At 51.9% G+C, this 27,556-nt stretch overlaps 1 protein-coding gene across 4 annotated transcripts; it reads left to right on the top strand.

The window, feature by feature from the left end:
- The first annotated feature begins 771 nt into the window (after positions 1-771).
- Positions 772-26,943, top strand: LOC123036858 (heat shock protein beta-2-like). Of its 4 annotated transcripts, XM_044456348.1 has the most exons (4): positions 9,668-9,745; positions 18,696-18,736; positions 22,281-22,327; positions 22,591-26,943. In XM_044456348.1, exons 1-4 carry the CDS (start codon positions 9,714-9,716, stop codon positions 22,840-22,842), a joined length of 372 nt encoding a protein of 123 aa, XP_044312283.1. In that variant the 5' UTR covers positions 9,668-9,713; the 3' UTR covers positions 22,843-26,943. The 4 variants fall into 4 exon arrangements, with proteins under 4 accessions (XP_044312281.1, XP_044312282.1, XP_044312280.1 ...); XM_044456346.1 differs by lacking the exons at positions 9,668-9,745; positions 22,281-22,327 and adding an exon at positions 772-1,248; XM_044456347.1 differs by lacking the exon at positions 9,668-9,745 and adding an exon at positions 778-1,248 and having other exon boundaries at positions 22,281-22,633.
- The last annotated feature ends 613 nt before the right edge of the window (positions 26,944-27,556 follow it).

Raw genomic sequence — 27,556 nt, 5'->3', positions numbered from 1 at the left:
CTGGTGACCCATCCTGCCTCCTCACATCTCGGTGATTTCCAAGGGGTGTTCCAGTTCATCAACAATCCTGTTTCTCATTTTCCACATGAAAGTTTCATGCAGTAAAGTTGGCACCGAAGAGAAACTTGGGTGGTGGACCCATCATGGCCAGGGCTGGATAAAGAAGGGTGCCCTAGTGAGTCAGGAGAGCTACACTTCAGGGACTGGAGGCAAGGCTTCTCAGCCAGCAGCTTCGCACCAGCCCGGGAGCAGAAATGGAGCTGCCCCAGCCTTCGGCCACTTTGTACGGGGCACATCTCTCTGCCCGCCTGGACGGACGCCTGGCCATTTACCAAGCTGTTCCTTAGAGAAGTCCAGATTCCAGTCCCAGGCAAGGCTAGGGAAGAACCCCTCCCTAAACCCAGGAGAGCTGTCCCTGCTGGGCTGGGATCTGATCGAGTTGAGGCTCAGTGTGTGGGCCTCTCGATGCAGGAGGGCGCCCCGCTACATTTGGGGCAGTCCGGTAGCTTCTATGGGCATCCTTGCTGTAAGAGCCTACAGCCCCTGACCACGTCTGAATCGCCCCAAAAAGAGGGAATGCACGGTCGAGGGGAGGTTTGCGTAAACGTCGAATGTACAGGTATCGACGCACATCTGAACATGCAGGAATGCACTGCATCTCTCTGTAATGTGGCAGTCTGGCCGGGTGACCATGGGGCCTGCAGGCACAAGCCGCCGTTGGTCAGTCATATGAGGGTTCTTTATTTCGCAGCTGGGCTCGGAGAGGACCGCCTCTCAGGTGGAGGACTGCCCTCTTAGAGGGGGACATGGCCATGTTCCCGTGCGACCAGAGGGGCAAAGCCTGCTGCTCCGACCGCCCAGTTGTCCCAGGACGCTGCCGGCCAGGCAGACCACACATTTCCAACAGCTGCGACCACACGGTCCGGGACAGCAGCACCCCCACGCTGCCTTCCTCTCGGCGGAAGGCAGCGAGGAGCAGGGCGGCCGTCATCACGGGCTCGGCGTTCCAGGGCCTGCCTGTCTATTTTGGTCCCAATTTTATCTCTTCCTCCTCCCTGTGGAATTTGCCTGCTGAAAGCCTTGCCGCCAGGCTGCAGCCTCGGCAGGGAGACGCTGGGACAGGTACCCGAAGGAGGCCTTTCCCAGCAGGTACGATGGCCGAGCGCACCGTCCCTCACGCCCACCCCATGAGCGCAGAATACGAGTTTGCCAACCCCAGCAAGATTTACGACCAGAACTTTGGAGAAGGTAAGAGAGAGACTGACTGGCCAGCTTGCCTCACTGTTCCCTTTTGTTTTCCGAGATGGATGCATTTGTACCGTTCCAAAGGTGGGCGGATGATTCTCCGAGGGATTATGAGAATTTTCAGGAATTGCTACATCTGGCCTTAAAAGAAAAGGGAACACACCCCACCATACCAAGTTCAGCTTAACAGATACATTCTTGGAGCTTGCATGCAAACCGAAAGATGCTCAAAGCCACCTTTCTACCACACGTTTGGTACTCTGGTTGAGTAAACAAATATATAATGGGCACCAGATGTGTGGCTGAGACAGCTTTCCTGGATCGGATGAGGCTTTGCAAAGTAAAAGTAAAAGAAGAATTTGAAACTCTGTCATCTCTTGGATTTACCCCATGGTCTGGACAGAGTTTCAGTTTCTGTGTTGGGCGGGATCCTGTGTTTCCCCAAGTCGGATAATCTGATCCCTTGCATGCTTACTCAGAAGTAAGTCATACAATGTTGACTGGGATTTATGGCCAGGTAGGTGTCAATGGAACTACAGCCTGAGACCTGCTATCCAGAAGGGTAGGAAATGGCATTGGTTCATTAAAGAGAACAATAACCTCAAAGCAACATTTACGTAATATGAAACAGGCACAATGAAACAAGTGTGGTGAGCAAGGTTTTGAGTTTTCAGGGTAGACATTTAAGGAAAATGTTTTTAAAATGTGGCAAAAGCACAGTGGGTGCATGACTGGAAACACCAATCATCCATTTCTGTGTTGGTGGGAATGGAGGAGTTATGTGGGTTAATACTGTCCTCTCAGGCACGTCTACTCAGGAGTAAGCTTGTGTGAGTTTGCTGGGACTTACTCCCAGGAAAGCATGTATAGCAAATTTGAGCAACTGCTGGGGTTTGGGGTGGGCCTCGTAGCAGCTCTAGAGCCCCCCCCCCCATATTTGCTGCAAGTGACGCCCAGCCAGCGGCTCTGTTGTTTAGCAGGCGATCAGGACGGCCGTCAGCAGAAAGGGAGCGTGCGAGAAGGGAGTCCCCCCAGAGCACACTGTTTTTCTGCAGAAACAGCACATGCCCTGTGTCCCCGGAAGAATACCTCTCCCGGCAGCCCGACAAGCAGGTGTTTGGCAGGCTGCTGGGAGCCCCGTTTTGTTGAAGGACAAGGTGTGCCCCCTCCAGCCTTTGTTCCCGGCTCAGTGGCTGAGCTTTCTGCGGCGGCACCCACGTTGTTGTCGAGGGAGCAGCTCAAATGGCCCTTTGTGTGCTGCGGGCAGCTGACTCGGGGATCGGTGCTGCCCACCCTCGGTGCACGCAGTCCCAGCCATCGTTCAGCTCGCCTTTGTGGCGAAGGCTCCGGGGCATGTGCCAGCCCCACTCTGTGACCTTCCCCTGCCAGCCCAGCCTTCCGGTGAGGATTCCTCCGCTGCGCCTGCCTCGATCTCGGCCGGTGGGCAAGGGTCAGCATCCCCTGCCTCGCACCCAAGGCCTTCTGGAAGCGGCCCTTCTGAGCACCCCCTCCAGCATGCTCAGGCCTGTCGGCACCGCCTGGATCCATTCCCACCCGGCCCACACACATTCTGCGCGGGGAAGGCACTTTAAACCTCCCGTGCGTTTAATCATTTACTCTGCAGCGCCTGGGAAGAACCCTGCTGTGCCAGGCCAGACGCTTCCGAGCCTGACTTCCCATTTCTGACCAGCGGCTGGGCAGCCTGCAGCATAAAGCGCAGCAGGTTTTTCCTGCCAGCGTCCCCACAGCTGCATGCGGAAACCTGATGTGAGCACATCACCACAAGCACCGCTTGCATTTGGAAGCCGCGTCCTTCCCAAGTCTGCCTAATCCCCTTTTAAGGCCATCCATCGCAGGCGTGGCCAGCACCACACCCTGAAGCAGCAAACTCCCACTGGTTTGTGTGAAGAATTCCTTCCCTTGGCCTCTCGCGTCACACCACTCGGCCTCACGCGGCACGATGAGAGACAGGGAAGCAGGCGCCCTGTTCGCGTTCTCCACACCACACACCGTTCCATACCCCTCCGCCGTGTCTTCCTGCCCTGCCTTTTTCCCAAGCAACAACAATCCAAATGTTGTGACATTTCCTTGTGTGCATTTGCCTGGCCCCTTTCTGCACCTTCCCCAGTTCAGCAGGATTCTGTTTGGCGTGGGGTGGCCAGGCCTTGCGGGTGGGTTTGCCCCGTAGATTTAACTTCTACAGATCTCTGCGGAAGGAGCGAAACCCTGAAGATGCTTCCCTCTCCCCATGATAATCTGGAACAAAGCTGGGGCTGGGGCATTGTGGGAAATTAAAAGGAGGGTGGCTTGATCCAGCCACCTGATGCTGTTTGGAGTGCCACCGTGGCTGCTGCTCAAAGATGCTGGTGCCGGCACCAGCCCTGGGAGGCACCCCTAAAAGCTGGACAACTGGGAGAAAAGGGCTTTGCTCAGGACAGGAGCCCCACCTTTGGGTGCCTGGGTGCCTTCTTCAGCTGAGGCCCAGCTGCTCTTAGGAGGTGTTCTCTGTTCAAAGGATGACTACCCTGTGCAATTCCAGTTAAACGATAAAGAACCCTAAAACTAGTTAACAGACTGGGAAAGGTGACCTGGTCACACCTTTGTTTCTGAGTTGCATCTATACCTATGGATGCCGGCGATTCTTACCCAAATCGTCCTCTTTTGTTGGTGATTTATAAGTGGCCGCACTTGCTAACCGGCACTGGGCATTCGGAGGGCGGGAATGTATGTTTAGGTGTGGCGAGGCATCATTCCAGGCGTGAGGAGGAGGCGACTGAAGATGAGGCGGTTTGACTGCTTCTCTTCAAGAAGCTAAAAAGAGTGCCAAATGGCAAGAGACCCCGCGCAAAGAATGAGACCGTCCTCCCCACCCAGTGGCCGCCAATCCAGGAAAATCTGTGGAATGCATTTGGCAGGAAGGTGCACTAGGAAAACGCTGCCAACCCAAGACTTTTGGGAAGCCCAGTTAAGCAATGAAAAGCTGAGCCGGTGGGCTGCGCACAAAGCCCCGGCTGGGCTCGGAGAGGGGAAGAACACTGGAGGCAGCAGCCAACCATTCGGCACCCTTCCGAGCGCCATCAGTGCGCAGCGGGACGTGGGGAGCCCGAAAGAGAAGCTGGTGGGACGAGGCCAGGGCACAGAAGAGGGTTTGTGCTTTATGCCCGGCTGCAGTCAGTGATCGTGGCTACTGATGGCCAAATCCTCAGGGCCACTTCCTTCCACATTTAAAGAAGTTGGTGGGCCGGGGTAGGAACTCCATAAGAAACCGAACAAAGCTGTCTTGACCATTTGGGGATACTTGCTTCCTGGAAAAACGCCTTTGTATTGAGTCAAGCCATCCATTTATGAGGCATTTATTACCATTTTGCATTGGCTGCCTGTCAGGATAGAAATCCTACCAAGGCGGCTGACAAGTAACCGTTTTTAAAGATCATCAGAGCCTTCCCTCAGGACAGTTGGTGGAAGAGGAGCATGGGATGAACAGAGTCCAGCTGGAGCAAGTGTCGTCGTCGTCTTCACCTGCTCCTCCTCTCTCTCTCGGAATTCTGCTAGGATTCTTGGAGCATAAGGCTAAAAATGCCTGCCAGCCACATGCCTATATATGGTGGAAGGTGGCCCAGTGGGAAAATGCTGGGTGATACAGGCCGCAGCATATAGCCAGCAAGACTAGTTGCCATGGATCGCCATCTTCTCCGTACATTTGTCCAATCTCCTTTTAAAGCCATCCGAATTGGTGGCCATCTTTCATCTCATGGAGGTGAATTCCGTAGTTGAATGAAGCACCACGTGAAGAAGCCCTTCCTCGTATCTGTCCTGAATCTTCCAGCCTCCAGTTTCATGGGGTGATCTTGCTGGGTTCTGGTATCCTAGGAGAGGGGGAACAGTGTCTCCCTCGATATTTCCTCCACACCATGCATAATTCTGTCCACCTCTGGCATGTGTCCGGGTTCTCACTGCTTTTCCAAGCAGAACAGTTCCAAAGGGTTTGACACTCTTCTGTCTGGAGAAAAAGTGGCACTTCGTTTTTCTTTGCCCGCTTTTATGTTTTGCATTCAGTTTTGCATTTTCTGTACTCAGTTCTAGTAGAATCTGTGAATGACCATCTCCTCTCTGTCTTAGGCATTTCCCCTGGGGAAATTCTGACCCCCACCTTGTACCATGGCTACTATATCAGACCTCGTATTAACAAGCAGTTGGACCGAGGTATCTCTGAGGTCAGCCTTAATGATCACAAATTCAAGGTGTTCCTGGATGTGTGCCAGTTCACGCCTGATGAGATTACTGTCCGAACCGTGGACAATCTCCTGGAAGTGACAGCTCAGCATCCGCAGAAAGCCGACCGGCACGGCTTCATCTCCCGCGAGTTCACCAGAACCTACATCCTTCCTCTGGATGTTGATCCTCTGTTGGTCAAAGCTACGGTGACCCACGATGGCATCCTTAGCATTGAGGCCCTGCGGACAGGGAAGGAAGTGAAGGCCAGAATCAACGAGGTGAAAATCACGTGCCAAGAGCAGCCAGCTGAGAAAGAAGCAAGCACGGGGGAGAAATCTCAGCACTGAAGCTCCCTTTCATCAGGCAACAGCTGGGGTCTTTGGCGGAGAAGCGTCTGAGGATACGTTTTCAAAGTTTCCATGCCCACCAGACAACTTGAGTAGGTCCTGCCTGCTCTACAATTGTCTTTCTATTCCAGTTCAGATATGACAACTTGCCCCAAAGACTCTTCAGAGCTCTTACCCAAGGGATGAGCCCTCCCCTCCTCTCACACAACAGCTCCAGGGCTCCCTCCGAAGAGGGGAGAAAAGGACCATTGGCTAGATTCAGTCTGTAAAGGTACACACCCCAAAGGATGTCAGCTGTCTTTCCTCTCTCAAACTGCCACAGCACCGATGTTGCGTGACAAGCCACAATTATCTCAAGATGGAGTCCTTTCACAAGCCCACGACAACAAGACGTGCGAGGGAGCTGCCCCCCTTCATGTGGGCAATGGATCGAGCACCCAGCCTATTTTCAGCTGCCTTTCCCTCAGCAACGCTCTCTTAGCTTGCCTGTGTCTCCCCTCCATTTCCCCACCCACCCGCTTTGCTCCAGATATTTTCCTGGCTCCTTTTCCCCATCTACTAATTAAATGTGCTTTTTAAGATCAAAGGAAAGAGCCTGTTTTCAGAGCAGTTGGTGAATAATTACCCAAAGGGGGAAAAGCGAGAAAAGAGATGCTGCTTGCGGCATGTGGGAAGTCCAAGGTCTTTTTTCCAGCTGCACATACAGAGGATTGTGCCCTTAACTCACTGGAGTTAGAAATACACATGCGTGCAATAAAACACCTCCCCTATTATTATTATTATTATTATTATTATTATTATTATTATTATTGCATTGCATTTGTCTCCTGACTTCTTGCCCTTTGTGAGGAAAGTTTCCACAGACTCCTCTGCTCTGTTTTATCCTCACAACAACCCTGTGAGGCTGGTTAGGCCAAAGTAAGTGTCTGGCCCGAAGTCACTCGGTGAGCTTCACGGCTGGGTGCAGAAAAGGACTTGAGTCCACAGTTCAGCACACCTGCCGTACACCGCACTAGCATCCTCTCTCTCAATTGTTACAGCCTCTGAATGCGCAATTGTTTTTCACAAAATGCCCATGGGAACTGTGTGCTTGCACACAGAAGCCTTTCCACCAGAGCTTCCTCTGTATTCCCTCTGCTTCTAGCCTATTGGCACGTGCCTTTTGTTCCATCCTTCGCTCCGTGATGGAATTGGGTTTTTAATCCAGAGTTTCATTCTATTCCCACAAATTTGCTCCAGTCCCCATGTGCATTAGCACTAATGTGTTCTTGTGGCAAGTGGGAGCACATGCTTCCCAGGGAAAAAACTGAGCCGCAAGTCCTGGAATCTGCTTGACTCAGAGGAAGCCGGGCCGCTGTGGAATCTGCAGGATGGAGCGGAGAAATCCCAGCTTGTCTGAATCCATTGTGGATTCCTCCCATGGCTTTTCGTAGCGATGCCTACGGTATCCCATGTCTCGGAAGGGGGAAAGCCTTCTTCAGTGGGACATACTGGTTTACGCACAGATGTTTGCTGTTTGGTGCTGTGAGAACAAGGCAAGCATAAAACCACAACTGAAGGGCAGCACATGTGTGTTTAATCCAGCCAGACCTCATCGGGAGGCCCATAAAAATAAGAAGGAAGGTGTGTGAAGCACATGCCTGCAGTGCTGGGTACTTACAGTTCCTCCTGCTGAAATGGTTTTGTTTTCCCCTCACATTCAAACGTGCTCGCTTTCTTGACGGACCAGCCTCTACCTGTGTGGTAGCCCACTCTGAGAACCTGAGCTTTTATAGCACAGGAATACATTGAGTACATAACAGAAGGGAAAGTGAGCTGGAAATTTCAAGCTGGGCCTGAAATATTCTTGAATATCTGACCTCCGGGCCAGATAGAACTACAGTCTTTTATTATTCCCACTATCAGGCAGAGAACGTCTCGCTTAAAGTCTCCCGAATTCTTAGCAGAGCTGCCCCTAGCTCAGGTCTCACCAACTCCAGCCCAGCTACCACTAGTCCTGACTTCACTGGTTCTCCATGGGTCCTGCTAGATTTTAAAAGCCTTTTCATCCCATCCTCTTCCCAGGAAGCTCAAGGCGGCATCCCTACAGTTCCTGCATCCACCGAGTTGTCCTCACCACAACCCTGCAGGAGTGGCTAGGCAGCGAGACGGGGACTGGCTTGTGGCCCTCAGTGAACATGATGCCAGGAGGAGAGTGGCGCCCAGGCCTCCCTGGTCAGAGTCAGGCCCTGTGTCCACCACAAACAGAAATGGGGTGTGTGCGCTTGTGGTGTGAGGCCATTCACCTCCTGGGGCAGTTTTGTGCTCCCTTCCACCTTTCTTTCATCTCTGTGGCTTCAGGACGAAACTTGCTGTGGCTGGGCATGGCTTGCCTTCTCCAGTCGGGACCAGGTTTTTCCTAAACAGATGCTCCCCCGTCCCGATGCGCGTGCACGCACACACACACGTGTGACTCATGTCAAGCCCTGAGGAATGGGTCTTGCTTCTGGCCCTGGGTGCAGCATCAAATTTCACCCCCAGATTCTTGTCCACTAAACACAAAACCCCACGCTGCTGCATCATTAAGCCTGGGCTTTAAGACCCAGACTCCTCTTTGTGCCCGCAGACACGTTATGAAAAGGGAATGTGGGTGAGCGGCCAAGAATTGGCTGGCAGGGACACTGTTTTTGGTGCCTTTCTGTTTCCCCAGTCAAGCTAAAAAGCCAGCAAATATCCAGGGAGGGGCCGGGAGATGCAGACTTGCAAGCCTGGCATTTGTTTTATTTCTGGGTTTTGATGCAGGGCAAAGAAAATGCAGAGATATTTTTGAAATCAAAACAGGTCTGGCGCTGTGTTAACATAAGCGATGTATGATGCTGGCAGGGTTCTATGGATACTGTAGCGCCTACATTTTGGGTGTACTGGAATAAAGCTGGGGATCAGAATTTTGGCATTGAACGACTGCTCTCTATCTCTTAAGCCCTGTGGCTGGGGAGAATGGGAGTTGTAGTTCAGAGGCTGCCTGTTTGTATGAAGCTTCACTAAAAGCTTTACATAGTTGGATTCTTGCAATGGCATTTTCCAGTGCCATGCTCCAACCCCTTTCCAGTTCTTGCTGCCCCCTGCACCCTTAGTTTTCTTTCAGAACTCACACGATATAATTTTATTTATTTATTTATTTTCCGATTTATATCCTGCCTTTTTCCTACAAAGGGCTCAAGGCAGCTTACATCATTCTCCTCCTCCATCTTATCCCCACAACATCCCTGTGAGGCAGGCTGGGCTGCGAGTCTGTGACTGGCCCAAAGTCACCCAGTTGGCTCCATGGCTGAGTGGGGACTCAAACCCAGATCGCCTGAGTCCCAGTCCCACACTCTTAACCACGACAGCACACTGGCTCTCTTTCACCTTTCCATTTTCCTGGAGGAATTTCCGTGCCTTTACCAGCTGCATATACTGTGCAGAAATCAAACAGGTGTGCTCTTCTCCTGGCATGGAAAAGATGCACTGAGCGCAAAGGCATCACCTGTTGAATTGCGATTCTTTTTGCAGCAGTGAACAGCTCAGGGCCTTGTTAGCTTGTTTCTAAAAGCTGACCATTCCTATGGATAGCCATTCCTTTCCCACCTCAGCCTTCCCGGGGAGCTGGAGGGGAGCGTTCGCCTCGGCCGCCCCCACAAGCCGAGGCAGAGACGGCGAGAGGGGCAGCCGGCCATCCCGCGACCTTCGCAGACGTGCGTCCAGCAGAGGGCACACCACGCTGCGCCTTTCTTGAGGGAAAGAAACCTGACACGTCCATCCAGGCCCTCCCTTGGATTGGATCCGCCAGGGGCTGAGCGAGGGAACCAGGAAATGCACGCTCGCTGCGCTCCGGCGAGGCGCTCGCTGCTCCGGGAAAACAAGGCTGCGGCGTCCGAGCGGGGCGACATGGGCAACCGCTGTGCCTGCGCGGGGAGCGGGTGAGTCCGGCTTCCCGCGCCCGGCAGCCGGGGGAGGAAGGGGCGCCTGGCGCAGCCCGGGGCGAGGCGCCCGAGCTCAGCTCTGCAGCTGCCGCGGAGCAACCGCGCGCCTGGGCGGGAGGGCGGAACGCGCGGCCGATGTCCCGCGGCCGCGGCCGCGGCCGGACCGCTCCTTCCCGAGGCAGGCGCTGCTCGGGCCCCGGCCGGCAGGAGCGGCGCCCGGGGGGCATTCCAGCCCCTGGGGGGAGGCGGAGGGGGCCAGGGGGCGTCCAGGCGGGCGGCGGGGGGCGCTGCCTCCAGGGGCGGCCGCAGGACCGGGCAGCTGCAGGCACCGCCTGCTGCCCACCCACCTCCCACCGCGCCCTGCCCTGTAGGCAGAGGGAGGCGACGCGCGGGGCGGAAAGCCTTGCTCTCTTTTCCTCCCCTCCTAATGAGGGGCAGGTGCTGCGGAGCCCAGCCCGGGCACGATCTCCTTTTGTGCCAGAGCTGCCACCTGGGCGCGGGGTAAACGGAAGGCAAGGGGAGCCTGCGCATGCACAGAGCGCTTCAGGCTGCGCTGCAGCCTTCCCCGGCTCCGGGGTCTCGGGGGACGACGCGGGCCCGCTGCCGGGAAGGGACTGGAGTGCGCCGACACCGGAGGAGGCGGCCCCGGAGCGGCGGCTGAGCGCCCCGCAGCCACTCCGCGAAGGGCGGGGAGGGGGCTGGCGCCCGGGCTCGCGTCTGCCGGCCGTGCCGGGATGGAAAGCGCCGCTGCTCGTCCCGCTGGACGGGGGCGGGGGTCGCCTCGCCGGCCTGGCGGCTCCGGGCTGCGCTCCGAGGGCCCCGGGGCGGGCGCGGGACTCGCACGCGCTCGGGGACGGCGAAAGGGGCTCTCCTCGGTTGCACGTGGGAGCGGAGCGGGAGGAACCGCGCTGGGCAGGACTAGGGGCTTGCCCGAATTGGAGACCCCCGACGGTTTCCCAGCCCCTCCTGGTATAATCCTGGACATGGTATAATCCCACACTGGAGGCATTCAAGAAGAGACTGGGCAGCCACCTGAGTGGGATGGTGTAAACTGGTGTCCTGCAGCAGCAGGGGATGGACCCGATGGCCTTCAGGGCCCCTTCCAACTCTGCTATTCTATGGTTCTATGACAGGAAAGAGGCAACACTACCCAGAATGCCGCTGGAGGCAGGGGGAACTGGCTGGGGGATTCTGGGACCTTCCAGCCAGTTCCCTGTGTCTTCAGGCATAGGATGATTTCGTCGTCCTTTTAGGGGTTCTGATCACAATTGGAGCCTCTGAGAGTGAGGCAGGTCTCAGTTGCTCCTTTAGCCTAGATCTGGGGTTCATCTCCTCCGCTTGCATCCAAAGAGGACAGCCTGCTTTCCAGGGGGTGCTGGCAGGGTTCGCTGCATCTCTGTTTTGTTTGCCTCCTAACTAGGAGGGGAAAGCTGCAGAAAGACTGGCCTTTTTAAAACTATTTATTCATTTATTGATTAGAAGTTTTATATACTGTTCACACTAGCCAAATGGCTCTCTGAATGGTTTACAATAAAAATTAAGAAGACCCTGTACAATAAGACAATAAATTTCATAAATATAATATAAAACATAATGCACCAATCCTAAACCAAAATAGAATACGTGATGGAAAAAACAACAAAGAATCCATGACAATCCAGCGACAGTATAAAATGCAAACATTTCCTTATTTAACATACTGGCCAATAAAAAGGTTTTAGCCAGGCAAGAGGAGACCATGGAAGAGCAAAGTACTTGTGTCTCTGTTTGCATGTGGGTACCTGCCAGGTTAATTTAGGCAGCGGGAGAAAAGGCTTCCATGAGAACAAATCCTGATTTTGTGGTGATGCTGATGGATCATACTTGAACAGAGAAATAGCATCATCTAGTGGAGAGAGAGAAGGGTTTTCACCGGTTGCCTCTAAAGTTTTCCAGATGAGGGGTAGTGGTCACTTTTCAATCCAGTGGTTCAGTTCCAGGAAGAAAGGTGCATGTCCCATCCCATGCCACCCTGCTCTCATTTGGGATATTTCATGTGATTTCTGGACCTTCCAGCACTAACTCAAAAAGCAAACCACACAAGCAACAAACAGAACCCCAAATTACTGGTGCAGCCAGGAAGCTTTAGCGTGTGGCTTTGTGCAGGTGTGCGTCAGCCTGGACTGGTCCCATGTGCTTCGCACAAGAAAGGAGAGAGAAGAGGGAGCACAAAATGGCAAGCGAGCATCAAAAAGAGATCAGCCTTCACACAAACGTTGCTGAAAAGATCTTGAAGCTAATTTCCGTTCTCTGTGAATCTGGAGGTTGCAGCTGGAACAGAAAAATGTGGTTCCGAAGAGAGCGTCTGTGTTGCTGGGCGGATCTTCCCCTGCCCAATCCTTGTGTTTGCAGACATGATTGCAAAACCAATTCGCCAGTTTCCCTTTCCTGCACGCTGCTGCTAAGGGTGACCAGTGGGCAGAACTGCCTGCCCACCATTTGGGGCTTCCTGCCGTCTCATGTGGCTGGCTGGGGCCCTGCCAGGAGTTGGGGCCGCTTCAGGGCTCCATCTCCTGGCCAAAGGCCAGAACAGCAACCGTGGCAGTTGCAGGATTGGACCCACATCCTATGAGCAGCACCTGGGAACCCTGAGGGAAGAGCTACATAAGCACTGCCTCTTCCCTCCAGCAGCTGCCTCAGTGGTGCGGGTTGCTTGGCTTGTTCTGGTGTTTCCTGTTAATATGTGACTCCTCTGTGGACTTCGTGGCTCTTGACTCCTGCCCTGCGCTTACCTGCTCTTGGCTTGGAATTCGAACTGGGCATTAGTTAATGCATTGGATTAGGGGTGTCTGAGTTCTGGTGTTCACAGTCCGACAGGCACTGAGCCTGCAGAGGTGGGCAAATCCAGCTTTCCTTGGCCCTCAAGGCCAGGCTGGGGCAATGAGGATGCATGCCCAGAGGGAAACAGGGCTGAGGCAGCCCTTTCCAGTCCAGTCCAGGGCCTGAAGGCTGTGATGCTTTGCTGAGAATGAGCTGCAGAATAGCTGTTTGGCGCATCTTCCAGGCCAGCTCGAGTGCTCTCGGGCTCTGCCCTGGTCACTTCCAGGCTGGCTGGGAGCGCTCCCAGCCCAGAATAGTCTTGCTTGATTCTGACTCCTCAGAGGCCTTTCAATATCTCCTTGGTTACCCAGGGGCCTGAGAGGATTATCCAGGTGATTCTTTTTCTCTTTTACTGTCTTTTCAGCTATTTTACATGCATTTTAGCATGGCTGTTTTTATGGAATTTGCACTGCATTTTAAATACATTGTCACACAGCACCTGGGGAGCTTTGGCTACAGGGCAGGATAGAAATAAAACAAATAATAACAACAGCGGTTTGAGTCTTGCAGTAGGAATCTGGGAGCTCGTGGCTCTAGCCCCTGCCCAGCCATGGAGCCCACCGGGCTCTGGGCCAGTCACAGACTCTCAGCCTGGCCTACCTGACAGGGTTGTTGTGAGGATAAAATGGAGAGGAGGAGGGAAATTATGTAAGCTAGGTGGCATCAGCAAATACTCAGGGGCTCTGTAGGACAGGCCTGAGTTCCTGGCTATCTGTTTGGGGCTGGCTCCCTGTGGGTCTCATATTGGCTGTAAAAGAAGACAGGTTTCTTTGCTGAGGTGTAGTGCAATGAACTAGACCCCGTAGCCAAGATTCCCGAGGTCCCCGCAGCATTCCCATGTGGAAAAGCAAGGCATCCCTCCTGCATGCACTAAGTCTCGGAGGTAAGCTCTACTGAGAACATGCTGTGTTTGGGGTGGACTGCCAAATTAGCTGCAAGCATTCCTGTTCTGCTCCGTGCAGATTCAGGCCGATTAGAGCGAGGCTGGGAGAGGGCACCCTCAGCGGGATGCCATGAGCCAGCGATGCTGATGGACCTGGGATAGCTGTTGCCAGCTGGTGGCTTGTTTACACCCTCTCTGCTCTGCCAGCCAATACAAGGGAAAAGCGACTTGGAAAACCGACACCAGACCGTGCATTTCTTGGGAAATCGGCCAGGGATGCCAGCGATTATTTTTAAAGCTGGGCTATTTCAGTGGTGTGGTGCGGGCTTTCGGGACAGGGAGAAGAGCGAGCTGGGCTTGGTGCTGAGAGATGGGCAGGGGAGCTGCCACGGGGCACTTTTGTGCTGCTCCACCTGGTTCTCCTTTATATGGCAAAGGGGCAGCCTGTCCTTCCAGCCTGGCTAGGGAGAGAACACTGGAGCACGGAGTCCTCAGGCCTGTGGCCATGACTGGCAGGACAGTTTCTGTTGCCTTGGACTTCAGTCCCAGCGTGGATTTAAATATTTAAGAATCAACATTTTTAGCCCCAATTGGTGCAGCTTGTGCATTGGCAAGGCTTGTTGTATAGGGCACAAAGGTAAAGGTAAAGGTTTCCCCTTGATGTTACGTCCAGTCATGCCTGACTCTTGGGGGCGGTGCTCATCTCCGTTTCCTGACCGAGGGAGCCAGCGTTTGTCCGCAGACGGTCTCCGTGGCCGTGTAGCCGGCGTGACTGGACACCAAAGTGCACGGAACGTGGTTACCTGCCCACCAAAGTGGCGCCTTTCTACCTGCTTGCATTTGCATGCTTTCAAACTGCAAGGTTGGCAGGAGCTGGGGCGGAGCAATGGGAGCTCACCCCGTTGTGCAGATTCGAACCGGCGACCTTTCAATCAACCAGCCCAGCAGCACAGTGGTTTAAACCACTGTGCCACCTGCAGTCCCTGTATAGGGCATAGTAAAACACAATAAAGCAGTTACTGAAAATTAATGGAGAGGGGGAAAATTAATGGAGAGGGGGAATCATGATCCCATGATTGTGGTGCAATTCAAGGCATGTTTAGGCAGGAAAAGGTCCTCTTGTTTCCAGCAAGCTAAGAGTTATAGGACCATGTTTCATGGATAAACATCCCTGCATTTGTGCCCATAGACCCTTAAAATGTTGCAGGTTTCCCTGTTTCTGGCATCTCTGCAGATCAGACCTGGCCTCTGATGGTTCAACACTCCTCCATAGGAAAATTTCCTGCATGCCTGTGTAGGGTTCTTCTTCTACATTTTCTTCGCCAAGTTTTTTTTTTCCCTGAGCATTTAAACACACAAATCTAATCCCTACATATAGACTGAATGGGTACACTTCAGGGAAAGCATTGCCAGTTCATTCTGCAAAGGGTGACTTTATCCGCTGTCTTTTGCAACAGCAAGATATTTATCCCAGCCTTTCTCCAAGGCACCCAGAGTGACCTTGCCTTCTGTATATTTAACACAACACTTCTGGGTTCAGCCAAGATGCAAAGACTAGCTGTGCAGGAATTTGAACTCGGAGCTTCCTGGTTCTAACACAACACTCAAATGACACACACACACAACCCCTTCCACTCGGGAGTGTTGTGTTTGTCTTTGACGCTTCACTTCTATGGGAGAACATGAACAATTAGAGAGAATTCGGTGTCGGAGAGGCTCTGGAGTTTTGGATCTGCAGAGACAAAACGGGGCTGCAGAGCAACGGATTTTGTGTGGCGAGAAGAGCAGGCGTTCCTAGCGGGGGGGGGGGGGCTCTCTGGGAGCAAAAGGCCTGTGCTGTTTTGGGAAGGGGCCCAAGGGGATGCAGCCAGGACGGGGTGGGGGCTGCACGTTTGGTGGTGCCTCCCCCACTCCTGGCTTCCGGGGAGAGAGGGGAGGGGCTGCTATAAGAGCCGGCCATTTGTTTCTGCAGAAGGTCACGCAGCTGCCGCCGGTGGCTCCCTGCCCAGCGTGTCTTGGCATTTCCAATCCTTTCCATGGAAAAATGGCTTTTCAGATGGGTGGCTTAGAAACCACCTCCCCACCTCTCCCTCCGCCCTTCCCCTCTGCATTCTTCCACATCCCCCACATGTCCACAACACCAGCGCATCCTTCGACCTCCCAGTAACATGGGGCTTTCTCCTTCCCTCTGGCAGTGGAGGCAGAGTGGCAGTGGGACTAGCGATGCCGAGGAGCGGGATTGCTGCCTTCCCCGCTGCCCTGGGAGGGGCACGAGCCCTGCCGTTCACTGGGGACAGGTTTGCCCAGAGCAGCAGCTTTGCTGAGTGAATCTGCGCCAGCTCTGTCTTTGCAGCCCTCAGAGACATAACGATGCGTGCGTCCTCTGAACCAAATCTTCAAGAAGTTCCATTTTATTCGCAGGATTTGCTTTTCACGCTTCCCTACCTGCCTGTATTGATTTATTGCATGTGCTTATCTGGCCTGATTTCCTCTTGCGAGAAACTCATGGTGGATTCCACGCAACCTCCTCAGCGCCAGTCTGTTTTAACTGGTGGAAGACGCACCAGCGCTGGGTTGCACCTGAGCGGCACCTGGGCTTGTGTGTGTCTCATTGCACACCTCCACGCTTCTTCAATACCTTAGAGCAGTTCAGCCAGTGGAACTACAGCTCAGGATTGCAACCTGAACAACTTAAGTGCCGTGCATATCCTTTGATCACCAGTGGGTAAAGATCGTGCGGCAACGGGCTCAGAATCACCCTTATGTAAGACGCATTTCATGATCTGGAAAACAGACTCTAAAATCCTTTTGGGCCTGAAAACATGGAGAAGCACAAAACCACAGGGCATAGAGATTGCCAAGTAGCCTGGAAATAAAATAGCTCTGACTCAGATTTTTGTTTTAAGACCAATGGCCAGAAGCACAAGGGACAAGACCAAATGTGTGCAGTGTCTCACCCACGTCTTTTCTCTTTTTGAAAAGCTGTACCCTTTCGGCCTGGATCACCAAAGGTTGCTTGCAGCCACCCGTGCACCCACGAAAGCTTCTCTTTAAGCTGCCTCTTCCAACTTCGATTTTATTTTTAGATTTTCTTTTCCTAATGGGGAAGCTGGCATGTTGTAAGGAGAAGCACAGCCTTGCCTTTATTTGGGGCTGGAAGAGTTGGGTTTTCAGAACTCAAAGCCATCTTTCTGTGTTTTTAAACTTTAGAGCAAGTGATCTTCCTTTTGGTCTCACTGGTTTGGCTTTTCATGGCTCACTTTGCCCATGGGGGCAGCTCTTTCATGGAAGGCCAAGTCCCCACCGCTGGGACCGCCATTTTGTGAGAGCACCCGTGGCACACGTTCAATATCTCCAGCAGGCCCACTGACCCAAAGTGTTGGGGATCCCTGCCTTAGGGCAGGCAAATCCAGCCTGGTCTTCTCTAAGTGGCTTGTCGGCCACTTAGACGCGTGACCAGCTGCAGCAGAGTTTGGGGCCCCCACCCCTCCGTGCTGGGGTTGACTCATCCCACAGCTGAGTCTCCCTCTCCCACCAGGTCCTGACCGCCACTGCTGAATCCACCAACACGCACACACACAGCTCTGCCTTCTTCCTTGTTTCTGGAGCCAGGCGATCTCCAGGCCCTGCCCAGAGCTGGAAGCCCTGTCAGAAGGAAAAATGGCATCCTTAGGCAGGAGACGAGCGGGCAAGTGCTTTCCTGAAGCTTCACTGCATCTTTTCCCCTGCGTGTCCAAAGCTCACAGCCCCTGGTCCTCTGTGCATTTTTCTGGACGTCAGAACTGTTGAGTTTGTTTCTGAAAGTGTTTGTTTACTCTTAAAGTGTATCTTAGATAAAATGTATTACTTCTATTCAGCTTTTCAGTCCCAAGGACATTGCCCAGAATTAAAAGGACAAGTAACAGAGAAACAATACACATTATCATGAAAGCAAAACAGTTCAGAGCTACTTTCAGCAACGAAAACCAGATCCAAAAGAGCAAATTCAAAACCAAGAGCAATAGAATGGTGGAAAGCTGACAGAACTTAATGCCAAAAGAGAAATGACTGACAGATCTTCCCAGTGGTGGGGAGCAGAGCAGGCCACAGTCCTGGGCCCACCACGAAAGGCCCTGTCATGGCTGTGCACATCAGTTCTCACACAGGACTGTGGCCGTCAGTGGAACTTCAAATGTGGGTCCTTAGCGGGAGGCAGGCTCCTGCGGGAAGGGTTGCTTCCTGAGGCTAGCTGGAGCGCGTTCAGCACTTGCATGCCTAAAACCAGTGCATTTAACTGAACCTGGAAGAAAAGCGACAGCAGATGCCATAAGATCAGAAAACGATGCTCTGGTTGCAGAGTTCCTAGCTGGTCCTTTTGGACCAGCCGAAGTTTGCAGACCTCCTGAGCCACACACAGTGTGGGGTTGTGGCAGTGATCTGTCCGCACAAGGGGTTACAAAACGCTCCCTCCTCCCGACTCTTTCGCACTGACAGCATCCCTCTTAAAAACAAGCATGGAGGAGCCAAGAGCAATAGGCAGAAAACCTGCCATGGCAAGACGTCCTCCTGACAAACAGCCAAGGACAAGGCTGAGAAGAAATAAACAGAATTAAGCCATTCACTGTAAAATATCTCAGCTACCCTAGAAGTGGGGGAGCTTTGGACTGCCATGTTTAACAGCTGAGCATTACATTCCTACAGGCAATCCTAACGCCCTCCATTCCCAACTTTCAGAGACTAGCGCTGGTTCTTATGCAGTGAAAGTGGCACCGTCTGTGCATAAGAAGGAGGTTTTCCATCAGGTTTTGGGGAGCCCCATTTGTGCAGAATGAAAGGAACTCAAGAGTGGGGACTGAAAGCAAAGAGGGTTGCAAAGCCAAGCCCTTTGGGGACCCATGAAAATGATCCGTGGTATTGTGAGGGAGGCTTTGCAACTGAATGCCACATGGAACAGAAGGGCCTGCGTGGCAACGTTTGGTCACAGGTCCCTCTGGACAGACTAAACCCCAGCTCTTTCGGGGCACCCAAGAGAGGTTTCTGGTTGGGCATTGTGCGCTTTCCACATGTACCCACAAACGTCAGATAAAAGCGTCCTGAACGTGTTCAACAGACAGAGGATGCCGAGAAAGCCGTCTGGGCACCGTAACGTGGCAACTATTTAGGAACGGGTGGCCAAGTGTTCAGTTCCACTGAAGCTCATGTGCGTCTCTGTTTCTTTTATTTTAGGAGCTGCCCTTCACCATTTAAGAGAAAAAAAGAAAAGTCAGGTAACTATAGTGCTCCCCCTCGGAGATGCTGGGTTGCCCACGGTGGTCCCTGAGGGATGGGAAGCTTGTCTGGAGCACCCATGAATGTAGGACCAGCTTTGATACCCCCAGGCCTCTTACCCGGCTCTCGCCTCTCTCCCTGAACTGAGACCACCGCCATCATTCTGGCCAAACACATCGGCCTGAGAGGTGTCGTGGCTCCATACGGTTCTGCCAGGATTCGTAGGCGCAGTCCAGTAAGAACAGCTCTTTCTGAGCATTAAGGACTTCTGGGAGAGGTGTGGGACTGGATGGGGGGCAGCTGCCCCCTGCAAGCATTCATTTATTTATTTTACTGCTGCTGTGGGTGTAAATGGTCTCCTGGGAGGTGTTACTGCCCTCTCAGTTCCCCTGGATCCAAGCCTGCAAGGGGTCACCCAACAGCTTTTGCAAATCCCATTTATTTCGATGGGCCTTCTCTTCCCCCAGGAGGCGGTTGCTGTGGGTCGTTGCTTGTGCAAGGAAAACGAATGGTCTGTGTTCAGCTGGAATAATCTGATCTCTAACCGTCTCCCTGAAAATTGGGCCCCATATTGTCCACTCCCTGAGGCTGGAAAACTGAATGCAAGGGCTCTAAAAGAGGACCTCCGTTGGGAAGGGGGGGACGCTGGAGAGCCCAGAATCCAAGCTATCCTGATGCCTCTCCAACTTCCTCCCTTTCCCAAAAGAAGCCTGAAGAAAATGCAGGGCCGTGAGACCAGGAGAAGATCCTTTCCACCACGCTTCCTCCCCCTCTGCTTTGGATGCAGCAAACCTCCAAGCTCGGGGGCTGCACCTTAATCTAAATCATTTCCTTTTTGCTACAGCAAAGGGAATTCTGCCCTGCTATTAACTAACGGGCCAACCCGTTTGCCTCTTAGCCATGGTTTGCAAAGCAGCTTCAGACCTTAGTTCTGATGGTAAGCACCCAACCCCACTTCATGTCAGTGCAGGCATGACTTGAGGGTAGCCCTTTCCAGTGTACAAAAGGAAGAGATGAAGAAGGCGCTGGGAAGCGTGTGCAAACCTTTCAGCCGGAGTTGCTTCGGAGCTGCACCTTCCGCATGTGCAAAGTGCCAGAGCTCCCTTTGCAGGGACCTGCTCCCTTCCTCTGCCCTCCCACCCTTTTTTCCATGCATGCCATCTTTTTAAATTGGAAGCCTGCGAGCAGGCTGTCCGACCTGGCGTTGGGGCGGCAAAGGGAACTCTCGTTTGCACAGAGCTGAAAACGCTGTTCTGTCCTAATGAAGACGAGGCCAGCAACAACAAACAGCCGCCGTACCTGATATCCCAGGGCTGGCCCAGCCCTGCAGAAACACATTCCCTGGCAAACAGGAAAGTTACACAGGGAAATAAATAGAATGTTCCCAAGTTTTCTCGGAGGGCTTGAAAGAAAGCTCTGTGCTCATGTTCTTTCTGCTAGAAGTTACCATGGACACTGTAGGACGGTGCACCCCAGTGTCCCATGGAAAGCTTTCTGCCGAAGGAACAGGGCGGGGCTTTTGCAAGAGAGAGGTCTGTGCTTAGTTGAAATTCTGCAAACGTTTCACCCGCAGATCGGGGGGTGCCGCAGGATGACTTCGGCCTCAAATAGCCAAATACCAAGGACCTACAAGAGCCTTCTTCTTGCCTTGTTTATGATCCCTTTTCGATTTGGGCAAATGGAAAAAATGTGCCAGTCAGATGCGATCGACTGGAAAAGTGTGCAGAAAATGTGTGTGGGTTACAAAGCTGTACAATTACCTCCTGTCCGGATCTGAGGCAGCTTCAGGGCTCCATCTCCTGGCCAAAGGCCAGAATAGCAGCCCTGATGGTTGCAGGATTGGGCCCACAGCCTACTGCAGCTCTCAGGGCCCTTATGAGCATCAACTGGGAGTCCTGGGGGAAAAACTATAGAAGGAGCCACTCCCTCCCCGCACCCAAAGCTGCCTCAACAATGAAGGTTGCCAGACCTGTTGTGGTGCTTACTGTTGCTATGCGTCTCCTTGGCTGTGAGCCCTGTACTCTGGACCGACTCCTGCTCCCGATTTTGCTTGCGCACCCTGCTGCGAATCTTGGCTTCTGTCCCTGCCTCTCAGCCTTGCTCCTGCTCCAGGGATGATGTCCTCTGCTTGGTTGGCCCTCCTGGCTCTTGACTCCTGGTTTGTGCTCACCTCCTGTTGGCTTGGAATTGGGATTGGGCACTGGTCAGTCCTTGGATTAAGGTGCCTGGGTGTTCATAAGTTTAACCTCCTGCCATGACTTGGACCCCGATGCCCCCATAGACTGAAGTGTCACACAGAGCAATTTTAAAATTGTGCACTTGCAAACTGGCTGCTTGGCTGGAGTTTGTGACCTTTTCAGATCTGTCCTTCTGCTGGGTCATTTGCAAACATCCCGGGAAAACATGTTCTCCTTCACATGCTTGCATTTGGGGTTGTGAACGAGGCTTTTTTTACTGTTTTGTGAGTGCAAGCAACCTTCTGTTATATCCCTCCTGGTGAATCTGCAGGCGCGTTTTGTGGCAGAATTGAGCAGTGGACTTTTGCCATTTATTGCTGTTATCAAATTATAGTATGTGTTTCCCAAAAGGGCAAATGCTATTTGGGGTTGCATTAATAGATGCATCACCTCTAAAACATGCAAAGTATGAGTCCCACCACACCCAGTACTAGTCAGGCCTCACCTGGAGTCCCGTGCCTAATTCTGGGCACCTGCGTTCAAAAAAAATGCAGACAAGCCAGAAACCGTTCAGAGGAGGGCAACAAGGCTGATTCAGGGGCTGGAGGCAAAGCCCTTTGAGCGACAACCGAGAGAACTGGGCATGTCTGGTCTCCGGATGAGAAGCTTGGGTGGGGGAGGGGTTGATAGCCCCCTGTGAGTACCTGAAGGGCTGCCCCAGAGAAGGAGGGCAGGGTCTCTTCTTGTTCATTCCAGAGTGCAGGACATGGAACAACGGACTTAACTTGAAATAAACCAGATTTAGACTAGACACCAAGAAGAATTTCCTCGCTGCCAGAGCAGTAGGACACTGGAACTGATTACCTGGGGGAGCTGCAGGTTCTCCCTCACAGGAGACATTCAAAAAGCATCTGGACAGGATGGTGTGATTCAACGTCCTGCAACAGCAGGGGTCGGACCTGATGGCTTTCTGGCCCCTTCCGACTCTGCTACGTTGCGTGCTCATTCTCCCTTCACAAACACTAATGTGTTTGTATTTGTGAAGTACTTGATCTCAATACAGACACAGAGAACACATGTATGCAGCATGTATTTTCCATCCACCCACTGTTCAGAAAGATGGATGCTGGGCTGGGTCTGGACAAGGAGATTCTGCTCTGGGAAGCCTAATGGAACCTTCACAGTGTCCACATCGCATCAGAGGCTATCCCGAACTCACGGGGTCTAGAAACTTGCTCTTTTTAAATCAAAGCTTAAATTTTAACATTCTGCACAAGCCGTCCTATTATAGTCCAGCCTTGAGTTCCAAGCATTTCTTGAAGATCAGCCATGTTCCTTCCCCAATTATCAACTGTTTCTTCTGCAGGTACAAGAATCCAGAGGCCAGGTACGCAGGGACCAGGAAGCAAAAAGGTAAGCTGCTCTTGAGGAAGCTTCACCAGCAATCACAAGAGGCTGCACTGAGCTTCTAGGGCCATGCATCCTTTTTTAAAAACAGGTGTGGCAGGTCCTTTAAACACGCACACACGCAAGAATTAACATCGGAAACTTTAGCACTTTTTTTGTCCTCTGGAACTGAGCCTCGCATCTCTGCAGTGGCTGGCACTGCCCCTTCCAGAACGGGCTGCCGATCAGAGACGTGCCTTCTCTAACCCCCTCTCTGTCTCTCTGTGAAGGGCGTTGATGTTGCTCCAGTTTATGACGATGTCTCCGACTTCCCAGTCTACGCAACCGTGAGCAAGCCCAAGTCCATGAAGCACAATGATGCCAGTGTTCATTACGCAGACATTCAGGTCTTCAGCAAGAGCCGGGAGCGCTCCGCTGAAGAGGTGCGAAATCTCCAGACCCAGAACGCCACCGAGTATGCCACGCTCAACTTTCCCCGAGCCACCCTGAAGTACGACAGCAAGAACGGGACTCTGGTGTGAGAACGGAACGCCTCTTGCTGTCTTTTGCCTGCAGAAGTACGCTGCAGACGGAGATGCTCTGGAGTTTATTCCTGATGTCAATATCTGAGCTGCCATGGGTGGCAAACCTTTTGAGCACCTTCCCCTGGCTGAAAGGCACTGTCATAACAGGAGCAAAAGTTTTGCCTTGGCTGTGCCAAGAAATGGAGACTCGCTAGTCCATCCTTTACAACAGGAGGATACCGCGGGGGAAGCAAGCCGCGTGACGAAGCAGACACGGCCGGAAATCCGGCAGTAAAGACTACAGGCATTTCTAAGACTTTTCTTCCTTCCTCAAAATCCATTGAGCTGGATTCCATGATTGTGTTAAGGATATACACCAGGTGAAAGCTAGAGGGGGTATATTGTTAAGAAAGTAACATAATTTAATTTTAAAAAGTAAACATGCACTAACATACGCTTAAATGTTACAGCGAGATATTGCAGGACAAATGTACTGAAAACGTTTTCATTCGAAATGCTTTGATCTCAGCGATACAAACCCATCCATATCAAGAGAGTTTTCTGTGCGGAGGAGTGTCCCACGTCCTTTGTTTTTTGGAAAATTCAGGGCACATCTTCTCATCATGGACTATGCTGGTATAAATTCACTTTGTCCAACGTAAGGAATGGATGAGATCTTCTGACACCTTACACATTTTCTCTGATATAAGCACCTTATGCGTAGAGAACACAAATAGAGACAGTGCAGTTCATTGAACAGTGGCAATAGGTTTCTGGATCAGTTCGGTAGGATAGCTTCTGGATCGGAAAGGTGAGCACAGGGCGGCTTTCTCACCTGGTTTTCATGCCGCTAAGCTATCTTGTGAAAGGTTTATTATGAGCTTAAATTCAGGTTTCCCCATCCGAAGCTTGGCTTATTCTTTACTGCAGGTCAAGGATGTGGGGCTTGCCAAGGCCTTTGGGGTCTGAGTGTGTGCTTGTGGGCAGCCTCATCATTTCAAAGAGAGCGGTAAACGGAGCCCTTGGCAGGAAAACACGGGGTTTGCTGTTATTTGCCATTGATAGGAGCTTCAGAAGCTGCCTCAGAGAGAGTCAGATCGTGGGTCCATTTAGGCTAGTATTGCTGATACTGAGTGGCAGCAGCCCCCAGAGCTTCAAGCCTGGGCAAAGAGGTTCTCGCTCTCGGCTGCAGCCCTGCTCTGGCACATTTAATTATGTGACAACTTGCACATCAGACTCGCTCTGCAAAAAAGGATAGTCGTAAGTGCTGCAAGCTTCTCTTTTTGCTTAGTCGCAGAGCGGCAACACAGAGTCCTACAGACCTGCAGGGGCTTCCTTGCCTATTCCTGGAGCTGCCTGCTCCTGCTCCTGCTCTTCCTCACTCTTACAGCCTGTTCACCTGTCCTACCTGAGCATGAAGGGGGAGGAGTCGGAGAGCTGATTCCACAGCAACAGGGAGGTATGGCCCAGGTAAGGCAGTGGGAGGCAGAGCTGTCACTTGGAGCCAGCCTGAAGCACGACCTTTAGTCAGGGCCCTGGACAGAACTGGAGGTGTTGGTCCAGAGGCGAGTGCCTGGATCTCCGAGCCAGTGTTAGCAAGCCTCAACTGCAGCCCTAATTCAAGGCACTTCTGCACTGGCATGGAACAGCTCCCGGGGTTTTGTGCCCAAGAGAGTCAGTCTGAATGCTCTTCTACCTTGAAGTGATGCTTTAGATCAGCTAAGCAGTCTGGTGACTTCTGCAGTTGTCATTTTTCCTAGGGAAAAGATGGGCAACTTTTGGCCTTCTAGTTATTTATCTGTAACTTAAAACTTAGCCAACAGTGTTGATAATAAGGCCCAGACAGCTCAAGACTCATGGGTTGCCCGATTCGGTCGTCTCCTCGGCTCTAGGAACCTACCTCTAAAGGCTCTCGGTTTGGGGACCTTCCACTCTCCTTCTGCACAGTGCGGTGAAGGCAGCACACAGACGGATGCTGGCGAAGAGGACCAGGTCTCCCTCGTAACACCTCAGGCAGGGCTGGTGAGGGCAGCTTCTCCCAAGTACCTCCACACCCTGAAGCTGAGGTTGGCCAAGGAATGATGGGGTCATCCACAAACAAAGGAAATGGGGACCTCTCTGGACAGAGCCCCCTATTGCTGACCTCAGCAACCCTGGAGGGGTCCTGTCTTTGTGATGGATGAAATCGGACGCTCTCTCAAAAAAGATTTATGGCGGGGCATAGCAATGAATGAAACCTCACACTGTCCTGTTCTGGGCTTGGCTGTGCACTGTCGGAGAACTGCACTACGCTGACATAAATAAATAGCTTCTTTTAAAACTGGCAAAACAAGAAGTGGAACATGGGAAATTTGTTTTCCAGCCATGTCATTTGACGCAAGGGGGTAAACAGGGCCTTGGACATTTTTTATATCCTGCACCCGAAGCAGCAGGAATAAAAACTGTCTGCAAATGAGCTATGAGAAAGCTGGGACCTGCGTTTTATTTCCAGTTGCCCTAGAGAACGCTAAGCTTGCAGATGGATGTAACATAATGTGCCTGATATTAGGGGAACCATGTATGTAACGAAATAATCAAATTTTTTGTACAGAAAGGAAAATAACACAGTGATTTTGCCTTTTCAAGAGGTGTTAAATAGATAAAATGTGAACATTTAATGTGTTTTGGAACAATTTATCTAAAAGATGCTTTTGTATTTTTGCACTGATTTTTATACTCTTCTGCTTCTGAGTTTCTGATGCCTATGGTTTCTAGAACTAGAATGAGGCCATAGTAAAAATGGCGGATTTGTGGTTCTTTTGCTTAGGCTGTGGGTCACAATTCTGACAACCTCAAACTATGCTTTCAAGATACCTTATTTCTAGTCTTCAAAGTAGCAGAAGGAATATTTGGTCTTGTTATTGTAACAAGAGTGCTTTGGTTAATGATGCAGCTGGTAAGAATATATTTAATTGATTCCTTAGTGAAAATGAGTTGCTATCAGTGGTATGAAAGCTGGAGATATTATTGAAGGATGAAAGTTTCCCATCTTAGAACAAACTGTTCAATATGCTTAAATATTTTTAGCAATATAGTATATTCTTGGTAAATGCTGCTTCTGTAGCTGGAATTAACTGCCCTGCTCTGCCATCAAAACTGAAAAACAGATACCTGTGACTGGAGTTGTTGTACAAACCATAACAACTCAGTATGGTGGTGTGTTTATTGGCACTGGGTTGCAACAAGATCTCAGCTACTCCTCATCCTCAAAACATTTTGAGAGCATTTCCCATTTTGGAAATTGCACAAATGGCATCACGGAGGAAGTGCAAGATGTTCCTCACTTGAGGATTAGCACCGCTGAAATTATGTTAATTGCATGTTCATGTAAACTTGCAGATCAGCTGTCACTTTTCGCTCCGGAGAGTGACCTTGGTGCTTCACAGGGCTGTGTGCATCTCATGTCAAATGATCTTTCAATATCAGGTCCTTCAGCGGATTCATTGAAGCTGGCTGGCCCTGTGAAGCCTTACATGCATAGTCCCCAGAATGACTCAAAGCAGCGACGGCAATGGCACAAGGCATGTTTCGTTGGTACTCCGAGCTCCAAGAATGAGTGTAGGTGTAATGGTTTTCCGACACCCCAGAATGTCATCTTCTGAGTCTAATGCTTCTTTTCAGTCCACGACTTTCTGGATTATGTTTACTTTGAATAGTAAATGCGAGTTGAGCTTCTAAGGTCCTCAATGGGCACGACTTTAACGAGATGTGCTGCAGCATTTCCATCCTGGTTTATACGGGGAAAATGTAGAACTGAGTAGTTGTTACTCTGTTAAATATTGTATGAAGGAAAACTATTCCTGTTTCTTTTCAGCAATTGCAAAGCTGAAAGACAGAGAAATCTGTATTTAACCTGCACTGTTCTTATGTTGTTATAATGATTTGTATAATGCAAAGTATATCAAAGAGTTATACACATAGAAAGGTTAGGGAAGGCCTCTGTGGAAATTGTCCCGGGATTGGTTCCCTCTCTCAGTATTTAATTATTAATTAATTAATTAATTAATTAATTATGTCTGGGTTCCTGGGTTTAGGGGCTGCATATTTTATTACTGGAAATAAATATTTTTATAGCAGACATTAGAGGTTATGCTGGTTTCTGACTGCTTTTTGTGAAAATATGTCCCAGCCTCATGGTATACGGGTTCATTTGATACCTTGTTGTAGTGGAGGCGTGCTGGCTATTTGGTTGGAAGCTTCCAAGTGCTGAGTCCCAAAATGCATTCTGAATGCAAGGGCTCAGCCGGATTCTCCTGTGCAAAGCAGGGCCTGGGGCCACCCAGATCTTGGATCGAGGCCCCTCCGTCATCAGCACCCTCCCAGGTCCCCTACCTGGCCAGGCCAATTAGGATCAAAGGCCTGGAGACCTTCGGCGCACCCCACAAACCACCCGGAGCCTATAAAGTTCCACAGAACAGAATCGCCCCAGTTTACGCCTCGGCCTGGACACACTGGGACCGGACGACACTCCCTCTTCGGCCACATCACCTGGGGGCTGCCTGGGTAGGTGCCAAGCCCTGCCTCGGGGGCGGATGGATGGAGGCGGCGGCGGCGGCAACCCCACACACCCTCCGAGGTCGACGAGTGCGCAAGGCGAGAGCGCGCGCGCAGACGCGCTCCGCCAAGGCGCGCCCCCGGAGCAGGGCGCACCTGCGGCAGGTGCCTCGCCCGCGCTCGCGCCCCTCCCCTCCCC

This window comes from Varanus komodoensis, unplaced genomic scaffold (genome assembly GCF_004798865.1).
Source record: "Varanus komodoensis strain SLA01 unplaced genomic scaffold, ASM479886v1 scaffold83, whole genome shotgun sequence".
NCBI lineage: Eukaryota > Metazoa > Chordata > Lepidosauria > Squamata > Varanidae > Varanus > Varanus komodoensis.
Note: the sequence above shows the minus strand (reverse complement) of the source record. Positions and strands in the feature narration are given on the sequence as shown.